The sequence below is a fragment of the Plasmodium falciparum genome (genome assembly GCF_000002765.6).
Source record: "Plasmodium falciparum 3D7 genome assembly, chromosome: 5".
In the NCBI taxonomy this organism is placed as follows: domain Eukaryota; phylum Apicomplexa; class Aconoidasida; order Haemosporida; family Plasmodiidae; genus Plasmodium; species Plasmodium falciparum.
In genome coordinates this window covers 295001-307500 of record NC_004326.2, presented here as the reverse complement: position 1 = coordinate 307500, position 12500 = coordinate 295001, and the positions used below count along the sequence as shown (strand labels likewise).

At 19.6% G+C, this 12500-nt stretch overlaps 5 protein-coding genes across 5 annotated transcripts in view; all 5 read left to right on the top strand.

The window, feature by feature from the left end:
• Positions 1–11, top strand: part of PF3D7_0507500 (subtilisin-like protease 1) — a gene marked incomplete at both ends in the record, with an annotated part of 2067 nt that extends 2056 nt beyond the window's left edge. Inside the window, one exon of the mRNA XM_001351597.1 lies at positions 1–11. This exon is cut by the window's left edge and continues 2056 nt beyond it. Within this exon, the coding sequence (XP_001351633.1) occupies positions 1–11 (11 nt within the window).
• A 1067-nt stretch (positions 12–1078) lies between these two features.
• Positions 1079–1540, top strand: PF3D7_0507400 (conserved Plasmodium protein, unknown function; the record flags this gene model as incomplete). Its single annotated transcript, XM_002808635.1, has 1 exon — positions 1079–1540. One exon carries the CDS (start codon positions 1079–1081, stop codon positions 1538–1540), a length of 462 nt encoding a protein of 153 aa, XP_002808681.1.
• A 1349-nt stretch (positions 1541–2889) lies between these two features.
• Positions 2890–5571, top strand: PF3D7_0507300 (subtilisin-like ookinete protein SOPT; the record flags this gene model as incomplete). Its single annotated transcript, XM_001351595.1, has 1 exon — positions 2890–5571. The coding sequence occupies one exon, from the start codon at positions 2890–2892 to the stop codon at positions 5569–5571; it is 2682 nt and encodes an 893-aa protein (XP_001351631.1).
• Positions 5572–6764: 1193 nt separating this feature from the next.
• Positions 6765–9074, top strand: PF3D7_0507200 (subtilisin-like protease 3; the record flags this gene model as incomplete). The annotated part of the gene is made up of 1 exon (XM_001351594.1): positions 6765–9074. The coding sequence occupies one exon, from the start codon at positions 6765–6767 to the stop codon at positions 9072–9074; it is 2310 nt and encodes a 769-aa protein (XP_001351630.1).
• A 2523-nt stretch (positions 9075–11597) lies between these two features.
• PF3D7_0507100 (60S ribosomal protein L4) overlaps positions 11598–12500 on the top strand; it is a gene marked incomplete at both ends in the record, with an annotated part of 1236 nt that continues 333 nt past the window's right edge. The window contains one exon of the mRNA XM_001351593.1: positions 11598–12500. This exon is cut by the window's right edge and continues 333 nt beyond it. Within this exon, the coding sequence (XP_001351629.1) occupies positions 11598–12500 (903 nt within the window).

Genomic DNA, 12500 nt, shown 5'->3' with positions numbered 1-12500 from the left:
ATTTGCATTAACTAGTACATCAAATGGATAATGAAAAATATAAACATGTATCAATATATGACAAGAAAACACAAAGGAAATATAAAAAATATAAAATAAAATAAAATAAAAATGACAAGTTTGTGTGTGTAACTTTTACACTTCTTCAAATGAGAGACTAATTTTATATAATTTTTTTTTTTTTTTTTAAATACTTATATTTTTTTTTTACACTACATATATTTATATATATATATATATATATTTATGTTTATATATATTTTTTTTTTTTTTTTTTTTTTTTTATATTTGTCATATTAAGAAACAATATTTTTTAACCCTTTTAAAAAACTTTCACCATACAAATACTTTTAATTAAAATAAAAAAAAATTGGAAATGGCTTTTTAAATAATATATATTTCACATATTTTTTCTTATCCCTTTAAAATATACATTTTATTATATATATATATATATATATATATATATATATATATAAAATATTTATTCATTTTTTTTATTTTTTTTTTTTTCTCATGATATAGAATCATTCTATTGATTTATTATCGTTTATAAAAATTTTAATCTTTTCATTTTTTTTTTTTAGAGCGTTATAATAGAATAAATCCTTTATATATATATATATCATGCGTGTACTATGATGAATAGTTGTAATAAGGTAAAAAAAATTAAATATATATAACTATGCTTTGTAAATTTATTTATTTTTTTTTTTGTTTAAGTATATAAAAAAGAAGTGATCAAAAAAATAAACATATATATAACATGTATTATAGATTATTTATATATATATATATATATATATTTTTTTTTTTTTTTTTTTTTTTTTTTTTTTTTTTTCATGTGTAGTGTGTTAATATTAGCAAGCACGTGCCGTAGAAGATTCAGTAACGTCCATTGTTACCACATCGGGGAATGTATAAGATAAATAAATAGGAAAAATTACAAACTTATATATAATACATATAAATGTTTTTTTTTTTTAATTATTTCATTTTTATTTATTTATTTATTTATTTATTTATTATTTATTTTATTTTTATTTTTTTTTTTGTTGCTAAACAAATAATTATTAGCATGAAGTTTCTATTTGCTTTTAATTTTTTTTCCTTATATATTTACCTTTATGAGTTTTTGTGTATACACTTATGCGGGTCCCAAGTGACCCCTGCTGGCACTGTGTTAAATAGTAACTCGGCTTTAATTAGTAGAAGGATAAATAGAAGGAAAATGAAGAATTGTAATAATAATGATTTATTAAAAGTATTAAAAATGGAAACTACTTATAATGAATTACCAGCACATAATTTATTGATGAGTTCAAAAAATGACATAAATAAACTTTTTGATTATATTAATAAAAATGAAGAATTATCAAAACTTATGAATTCTTGTGGAACTTATGTGTATTTAAAATATCTCGGTGTTGTTATTTTTTCCATAAAAGAAAATGTGCAAATTTCTCATTTAAGTGAATTTATACAATATCTTTTAAATAAAAATGTGTGTATAGAATTTAATCAAAACGTTATGTTGTAGTTGGCTCTTCAACCTTTACAAAAATAAGAAAGTCAAAGGATAGTGACACAGTCCCTTTTACGATACAAAAAAAAAAAAATAAAAAAAAAAAAAAATATATATATATATATATATATATATTATATTTATTAAAGATAAATTTTTATGTAATCATTTGCTATTTTTTTATTTTATTTTTTTTGTCATTTTATATTTTGTTGTTTTATTTTTTGTTGTTTTATATTTCGTTGTTTTATATTTCGTTGTTTTATATTTTGTTGTTTTATATTTTGTTGTTTTATTTTTTTGTCATTTTTTGATCTTCAATGTTTAAAATAAACCACATCATCTCTTTATATATATATGTATATATTTATATTATTTTTTTTAAGTATAATGCACCTTTTATTATTTGTCTTGTACTCATTGTAAGAGTATGCTTATCTCCATTTTTAAATAACATCTTGTATTGTCACATGCAAAATGAAATTATCACATTTATTATATTTAAGCCCACTAAAAAAAGTGTCCATTGTTTTTTTTCTTTTTTTACAATCTTGTTATAAATACATACATACATACATACATATCTATATATATATATATATATATATATATATATATAGATATAAATAAGTTTATTAATAAAATAATTAAGATATGAAATATATATCTATGATTTGTAAATTAAATATAATTTATTATAATAAAAATATTTTGGCTGTTTTTTTTTTTTTTTTTTTTTTTGGGGGGAAAATGGCTGTTTAAAAAAAAAAAAAAAAAAAAAAACAGCCAAAATATTTTTAGGTATATAAAATATATCTAAAAATATAATAAATCAAATGAAGAATAATTTTGACACCCTTTTAATATTGTATTATATTTTACAGACCCCGTTGGTGGAAATAATATATATATATATATATATATATATATATATTATATATATGTATGTCTTTTATTTTATTTTATTTTATTCCATTTTTGTGTCTTTTTTTATCATGTATAGTTAATATAGATCCAAGAATATGGCCAAATTGGTTTCTTATATCTTACTAATATAAATAATTATAACCACATACTTTAAATTTCTCATTATTTGATAATAAGAAATATAGGTTTAACATACGTATTTGAATTTTTTTTAAATGACACGACTTATCAATTTTTTTTATATGATACGACTCATCAATTTTTTTTAAATGACACGACTTATCAATTTTTTTTATATGACACGACTTATCAATTCTTTTTATATGATACGACTTATCAATTTTTTTTACTTTTATTTTTTATAATAATTTATAAATTTTATGTTTTTTTTTTTTTAAAAAAAGAAAAAAAAGAAGGAATAAATAAATGATAAAAAGATGATATACTTAGGTAAAAAATTATTAAGTTGTACATTGTTTGTTTATTTTTTGTATATACATTTTTTTCTTTTGAAACAGAATAATTTTTGTGATGTAAAGGTAAGAGAAAGAATTCTTGAGGAAAGTATAAATAATGATTTATCATCAAAAGGAGAAAATTTACATATTTATGAGAAGACGAATGTAAGTGTTCAGACATTTATTAAAAAAAAAGAAAGAAAGAATTTATCGGATAATAATATAAATGATAAAATAAATAATAATAATAATTATAATAATAATAATAATAATAATATAGAAGACACAACATATTATCCTACTGGAAATGAAAAAAAGGAAAATATTTTTTTAAAAATTTTTCGATATGTTAAAAATTGGTTTCCTATTAAATCTTCTAATAATTTAAAAAAGACAAATATAAATTATGAACAAGTACAGGAAGAAAATGAATTTTCAAAATATATATTACAAAATAATATGTCCATAGAAACTACCAAAGTGTGTTTAATCGGATCAGGGGGGGATTCTTCTCATGATTTGATAAAACAATTTTTGTTACATAATAATGTAAAATATAACAGAAATTATGAAAATGACAATTCCTTGAATAATAAAAGTGGAAGTATAATTTCTTCGTATAAATATTATTCAGAAGAAATAATTCAAGAACCTTACATAATAGACAGAGACATATGTAATAAAAAAAAAAATTGTAAAGAATCGACTTTGAATTATGAAAATAATCCTAAAACGCTCATAGGTAATATTATTATTCAAAGTGATATATTAAAAAATGAAAAAATATTTAATATGAATAGACATTTTGTTGTATGTAAATATTTCGGAAGTATCCCCAAAACAAACATAAAGATAAATCAATCGACATTAATACAACATCTTATTAAATGTTTAGATTATTGTAAAATGGAAGGTGTTCAATATATTTATATTGGTTATAATATATATGCAGCAAATAATAAATTGATAGAAATTATGAAGAAATTAAGAGAACATAAAATAATAATTGTAACATCATCTGGGAAGATATATGACGATGATAATAATAATGATAATAATAATTTTTATAATGACAATATTTATAATAACAATATTTATAATGTTCATAATGATGATAAGGAGAAAATAAAGAATCATATAAAAAAAAAAAATAAACAAAATAATTATTTATATGAATATCAAAGAACACAAAAGGACGAAGAACAAAAATCAAATTCTTCTTTATATCAAAACCTTGAAAATGTTATTTCAATTTCTGGTCTGATATATACAGATAGTAGTAAAAAAAATAAAAACAAAAATTATATATATGATAATGAAATAAAAATATTAGATCAGAAAGGAAACAAGAAATTAAATAGAAATTATATATCTCTATTTTATTTTTCTTATGATACAGACATATATGAAAAAATCGAATCTGATATTATAGATGATGATCATGATTTGGTATCTGCATCTTTTGTTAATACATTAGTGCTTATGCATAGTATCAATTTAAAGTTGTCTCTAGGTAGGTTAAGAAAAATATTAAATAAATCGATTGTAAAAAGAGAAGAATTAAGACATTTGTCTAATAGGGCATATTATCATGATATGATGAATACATTTGAAGATTCGTTGAATCAAAGAAAACGTTCCTACAAAATATTTTACTTGGAGTTAAAAAATAATAAACATAAGGTATTGTTATCTGATGCAAATCTTAAATCTATGTATCAAGATAATTTGCCAGTGAATTATAACGAGGAGGATCATGTAAAACATAATGTAGAGCAGGAAACAAGTGTGGAGAGGGACATATATAAAAATAATGAGAATAGTAATAAAAATAGAAAGATGGATATGGATGAAGGAAAAGGTACATATATACAAAATAAAGAATCACATAAATATAATATTCATTATCCTTATAATAGAATAAAACAGTCGCTTTTGAATGATAATACGCTTAATCATAAACCTTATGTCTCTTTTTTGAATATGTCTTATTATAATGAAGATATTGAAAAAAGGAATTATAACATATATGATGACCCATCGTATACATATGACCAAGGTATAACATATGACGATAATTATTATATTGATGATCATGATATACATACAAGAAAGAAAAGAAAAATATCATATGACGGAGAGGATAACAATGATTATCACATGTATGATGACAGGGACAATCTTTTTCATTCAAATTTAGGTAATAATAAATATGAGGACGATGGAAATGTTCATAGGGAGAAGGAAAAGGATCTAGAGCCCCGATTTTTATATGATCCGTTTGCTAACATAGAAAACCGGGATCTAGAAACGGTACAAGAATTATCCGAGTTAAGGGAAAAAAAAAGCAATAATTTTTATTCAAGGAATCATGACAATTCATCGAATATGAAAAGAAGAAGGAAAGAAAAAAAAAAGAAATTGAAAAAGGTACTACGATCTAAATATGATAAAATAGGAAATCTAGAAAGAATAAGAAGAAAAAAAAAAAGAAGAATGATACATAAAAATAAAATAAATAAAAGAAGAAATATGAAAAGAAAAAATAACGAGTTGGAAGAAAGGAGAAATAAACAAGCTGATAAAAATAGTTCAAGTGGTAATGGAAAAGGAAAAATAAATGGAACACGCAATTCTCCAAAGATAAAATTTAAACGATAATAAAAAGAGAGAATAAGATGAATATGTACATATATATATATATATATATATGTGTTATATTTTCATTTGTATAATATTTTTAATTTTGTTTGCCTTTACATATTATATTATTTTTTACTTATCTAGTTTATAATAAAGAAAAAAAAAAAAAAAAAAAAAAAAGGAATTTCATTATAAATAATATATATATATATATTATATATATATGTTTTATTATGGTTATATTAATTTTTATACAGAATAAAGTTTATTTAATCAAAACAATTTGTACTTTCATTTACCATTTGTTTATTAAATAATTTCCACATATATATATATATATATATATATATATATATATATATATATATATATATATGTTAACCTTTGAAGACTAGAAAAATGTGTGAGTTATTTTAATGTTTGAAAGAGTGCACATAAAAAAAAAAAAAAAATACCAAAAAAAAAAATACAAAAATAAATTATCTTTTATATTTTATGTTTTATATTTGGTTATTTTTTTTTTTTTTTTTTTTTTTTTTTTTTTTTCTTTTGTTATTAATTATAATTAGAAAGAATTGTTCTGAATGCATATTTTGTTGTAAGAAAAAATTGTCCACTTTATTTTTCATAAATATGTCATCATGGTTGTATGTAAATAATATTAAAATATTTTATATTTGTAATACTGAAATTATTGACTTTGTTTATTTTGTTTATTTTGTTTATTTTGTTCATTTTGTTTATTTTGCTTATTTTGTTTATTTTGTTTATTTTGTTCATTTTGTTTATTTTGTTTATTTTGTTCATTTTGTTTATTTTGTTTATTTTGTTCATTTTGTCCATTTTGTTCATTTTGTTTATTTTGTTCATTTTGTCCATTTTGTTCATTTTGTTCATTTTGTTTATTATTATTATTATTATTATTTTTTTTTTTTTTTTTTTTTTTTTTTTTTTTTGGTAAATTATAGCATAATATTACATCATAACATATAATTTTTTAAAACCGTCTTATTTTAATTTTTTTTTTTTTTTAAGATATAATAAAGGGGAGAAGTATATATTAATTCGTATTAAAAATATAATACAATATAATAAAAGGTATAAGTATAAATATATATGTATTATATTATATTACAAACTTTTATATGTTTTGTTTACGTGCACTGCTTTGTTTATATAACATGATACAGATATAATAAGATAAATATAGAATGATAAATAGACAGTATTTTATTTGGTATATTTTTATTTTTAATATAATAAACAAAATATATTTTGAAAATATAAGATATGTAAAAAACTATGAGGTGGTGATAAGGAAGAAAAAAAATATAGAAAGGGGGATAGGAAATGATTTTGCATTTATAAGGAGATATTATAAAAGCAGACTTTTGAGTGATGTGTCTTATAAAAATAATAGTATTAAAGGAAAAAATAGAGTGGATAAAGAGGGGGATATAAAAAAATATGATAATAATGATGATAACAAAATGGATAATTCGTATGATTATAAAAATAAGAGTATAAAGGAAAATGAAACCAAAATAAGAAAGGAGCAAGTTATTTCATTAGATAAAAGGTACAATAGGAATATAAATGAAAAAGAAGAAATAAAAAAAAAAATAAAAGATATACAAAGAAAAAGGTTGATTATCTATTTTAAACAAGATAATACTATATTAAGCTCAAGAAATTATAAACACATTTTTATGAAAGTACTTTCTAGTTGTGGACATATTGAAAAATTAACTTTTATTAATTTTTATTTATATGAATTTCCTAAATCTATAAATAACGAAGATATGCTTTTGAAAATTTGTCTTCGCTTATTAGAAAGTAGAAGAATTAATGTTGAGAATGATAACCAAATAAGTCATACGGTACAAATGAAAAGTTATAATAATAATAATAATAAATGGGACAATATCAATAGTAAGAATAATTGTATCTATCAAATTAAAGACAAGATAAAGGATCTGCCGAATGTATCTCCTTCCGCATCTACATTTACTTCCATATCTACATCTCCATATACATTGAAACTAAGAGATAGAAACAAATATGCGAATGATAAAAATCATATATTTAAAATTAATCATAGTAATAAACATAAAAATAATAATAATAATAATAATAATAATGATTATCATAATAATAATAAAAGTAATTATCATAGTCATAGTTCGGCCAAATGCCAAACGCAAAGATTAAATAAGAAAATGATCGGAACCAATATCTTAGATGGTTATGATATTATACAGATGGAAGAGGGCTTGAATTTATCACATAACTATGAGCTTAATGATGTTAATGTTTGTATTATCGATACAGGAATTGATGAGAATCATATAGATTTGAAAGATAATATTATAGAAAAGAAGACGTTTATGAAACACAGCTACAAAAAATATAATATTGATGGTATTAATAATATTGAAAGTGATAATATTGATGGTATTAATAATATTGAAAGTGATAATATTGATGGTATTAATAATATTGAAAGTGATAATATTGATGGTATTAATAATATTGAAAGTGATAATATTGATGGTATTAATAATATTGAAAGTGATAATATTGATGGTATTAATAATATCAAAAGTAGTGATAATATCAAAAGTAGTGATAATATCAAAAGTAGTGATAATATTAATAGTAGTGATAATATTAAAAGTAGTGATAATAATAATGTGCATACTATGTTACGTAACAAATTATATTTAAAAAAAAAAAAAGAATGTAGTAATTATAATACTTCTAATGATGGACATGGGCATGGGACATTTATTGCTGGTATAATAGCAGGGAACTCTCCGAAAGGAAAAAAAGGAATTAAAGGTATTAGTAAGAAAGCAAAATTAATTATATGTAAAGCTTTAAATAATAATAATGCTGGTTATATTAGCGATATATTAGAATGTTTTAATTTCTGTGCTAAAAAAAAAGCAAGAATAATAAATGCTAGTTTTGCTAGTACTACACATTACCCATCTTTATTTCAGGCTTTAAAAGAATTACAAGATAAAGATATTCTTGTTATTTCGTCATCTGGGAACTGTTCATCCAATTCAAAATGTAAACAAGCTTTTCAAGAATGTAATTTAAATATACAAAAATTATATCCAGCTGCTTATTCAGCAGATCTAAATAATATTATCTCGGTATCTAATATCATACAACAATCAAATGGAAATATTGTATTATCACCAGATTCTTGTTATAGCCCTAATTATGTACATCTTGCTGCACCGGGAGGAAATATTATTTCAACTTTTCCCAATAATAAATATGCTATAAGTAGTGGTACCTCTTTCTCAGCATCCGTTATTACAGGACTAGCTTCCTTAGTCTTATCCATAAATTCTAATTTAACCAGTCAACAAGTTATAGAATTATTTAAAAAGTCTATAGTACAAACAAAATCGCTAGAAAATAAAGTCAAATGGGGGGGGTTCATAAATGTGTACGATTTGGTAAGATTCACGATAGATAGTTTACCCAAGGACAAAGATGAATAAATAAAAAATATAAAAAATAAAATATAAAAAATAAAAAATTATAAAATAATAAAACTTTTAAAATTGATAAGGACAAAAATATAATAACCAACCTTTTTTTAAGTTACATTAATCAAATGGTACATACATATACTTTTTTTTGGAAGCCTCTAAAAGGATATAAATAAATAAATAAATAAATAATAATATTATCATCCTTTATTTAACCTTATTAGTACACATATATATATATATATATATATATATGAATATATTCTAATTCAGAAAATTTTCATATTATGAAAAAGACACATGGTACATATTTTTAATTTTTAACTTAAACCATAATTTATTTATCTATAAAAAATAAGCCGAAAAAAAATACTAAATTTTTTAAGTTTTTCATTTTATAATTTTACATTTTTTTTTTTTGTTCTTTTTTTTTTTTTTTTTTTTTTTTGTTCTTTATTATATTAATAATATAATTATTATATAATTGGATTATCTTATTTTTTATAATTTATTTCTTTTTCATCTGTTTATTTTATCTTTGTTTTAAATTTTTCTTTTTTTTGTTGTTGTTTTATATTTGTTCATTTAATGCTTTATTTAAGTAGATGTTATATAACACAAGTGTAGTTACATTTGTATAATAAAACACATTTATTTAAATTTGTTTGCTTCTTTTTTTTTTTTTTTTTTTTTTTATATATATATTTATGTATTTATTTTTATTATTAAAAATATATATTAAAATGAGGGATGTTGACAACTTGTTAATGGATTATACATATGATAAAATATTAATATATATATATATATAGCTTTTAAAAAAAAGAAAAATTCAATAGATTATATTTAATTTATAAATATTCTTATTATATAATCTTAGATTTTTTATAAGGAAAAAAAATAATAAAATAAAGAACATTAAAATTTGAGAAATAAATAATATATACACAAAATATATATTTTACATATATATAAATAATATATTATTAATTTTTTAATATTTTTTTCTTTTAAAAAAAAATAATAGTCAAACATATCTTAACATTTTTTTTTATATTTAATAATATTTTTTTTATTTTTATTTTATTATGTATAAATAAAGAATTAGTTCAAAAATATTATGTTCCTATCATAAGGTCATTTTTAAGAGATTAATAATAAATAAAAGTGGAGAGAAAAAAAATTACAAACAAATAAAAGGAAATATATATATTATATAATACATAAAAAAAAAATATATATATATATATATATATATATATATATAATATATAATATAATATATTTTATTTTAAGGCCTATGATCATATGAGTATTATTATATTATATAATATATATGCTTATATATAGAAGAAACAGAAAACCCTTTTAATCACCTTTGAGGAGTGGTAATAAAAAAAAAAACAAATAATATTATATGTATTATTATAAGCATAAAATATATATATATATATATATATATATATATATATAATACTTTATATTTTATATATATATATTAATTTATATAGGTAATAAAAAAAAAATTTAAGATTATATAAAAGTATGTATAATATAATATTATATATTGTAAATATATATATGTCGATATGTTATGATATTATTATATCACATTATACATACATCACTTAATATATATTATAATATATTTATATATATATATAATAATATTTATTATTTTTAGGTTAAAACTTTTTTTTTTTTTTTTTTATTTATAATTTACATTTTATTCCATTTTTATGTTAAAATGTTTTTATTGAAAATTTATTTATCTTAAAAAAAAAAGAAAAAAAAGAAAAAAAGAAAAAAATATATATTTCATTCCAAATTTATTAGAATACCAGTTTTTTTTTTTTTTTTTTTTATTTTGAATTAAAGAGAATTTGGAATTTTGTTTTTATTTAGGGAAGAAAAACAAAAATTAAAAAAGAGAAAATAAATTATCACATTAATATTATATTATATATATATTATATATATATATTAGTATAATATTTCCTTAATTTATAATAATATCCTTAATTAAAGTAATAATTTCTTGACATTTATATTTATGAAATATACATATTTATTTTTATATATTATATTCTATTTATGTAAATTATAAAAAATTCATAACAAAAACAGGATTCTTTCCTTATATTCGAAATTGTATCAATGTATATATTTTCATTATATTATAATAATTATAATATGTTTATATATATATAAATCCTTATACAAATTATTTTACAATATTTTAAATGTAGAAGAATTTAAAAAAAAAAAAAAAAAAAAAAAAAAAAAAAAAAAAAGCCATTAGATATATATATATATATATATATATATATATATATGTAATATTTATATATATAATTGTTTTTTTTTTTTTTTTTTTTTTTTCCTATTTACATGACTTATTCATAATTTTTCTTTTTTTTTTTTTTTTTTTTACAGCTATTTTTAAAAACTTTAAAACATAAAAAGAAAAAATAACATATATATATATATATTATATATATATTTAAAAAAAAAAAAAAAAATTTTTTATAAATGGCTACCATAAGACCTGTTGCAAATGTTTATAGTACAAATGGAAAGAACGTCGTTGGCGAAGTAGAAATACCAGTCGTTTTTCAAACCCCAATTAGAAATGACTTAATACAAAGCGTATATACAAATATGTCAAAAAATAGGAGGCATCCATATGCTGTTAAATTAGGTGCTGGATATGAAACATCGGCTGAATCATGGGGTACTGGTAGAGCAGTAGCAAGAATTCCAAGAGTTCCAGGTGGAGGTACTCATAGAGCTGGTCAAGGTGCTTTTGGAAATATGTGTAGAGGTGGTGGTATGTTTAACCCAACAAAAATATGGAGAAGATGGGGAAGGAAAGTTAATTTGAAAGAAAAGAGATATGCCGTATGTTCATCTATTGCAGCTAGTGGTGTAACATCATTAGTTTTGGCAAGAGGTCATCGTATATCCCACCTTAAGGAAGTTCCATTAGTTGTTAGCAATGATATTGAATCTCTTTCTAAAACTAAAGAAGCTGTGAACTTTTTAGTTAGTCTTGGTTTAAAAGATGAAGTTAATAGATTAGTAAAATCGAAAAAAATTAGAGCAGGAAAAGGTAAAATGAGAAACAGAAAATATAAAATTAGAAATGGTCCTCTTATTATTTATGAAAACGATAATGGTGTAAAGAAAGCTTTTAGAAATATTCCTGGAGTTGATTTATGTAAAGTTACCAAATTAAATTTATTAAAATTAGCTCCTGGTGGATCTATAGGTAGATTGTGTATATGGAGTGAAAGTGCTTTTAAAAAATTAGATGTTATATATGGAAAGATACATGAGAAAAAAGTCACTAAGAAAAATTATATTTTACCAAAATCTATTGTGCACAATCCTGACATCTATAGAATTATACACAGCGACAAAGTACAAGCAAGC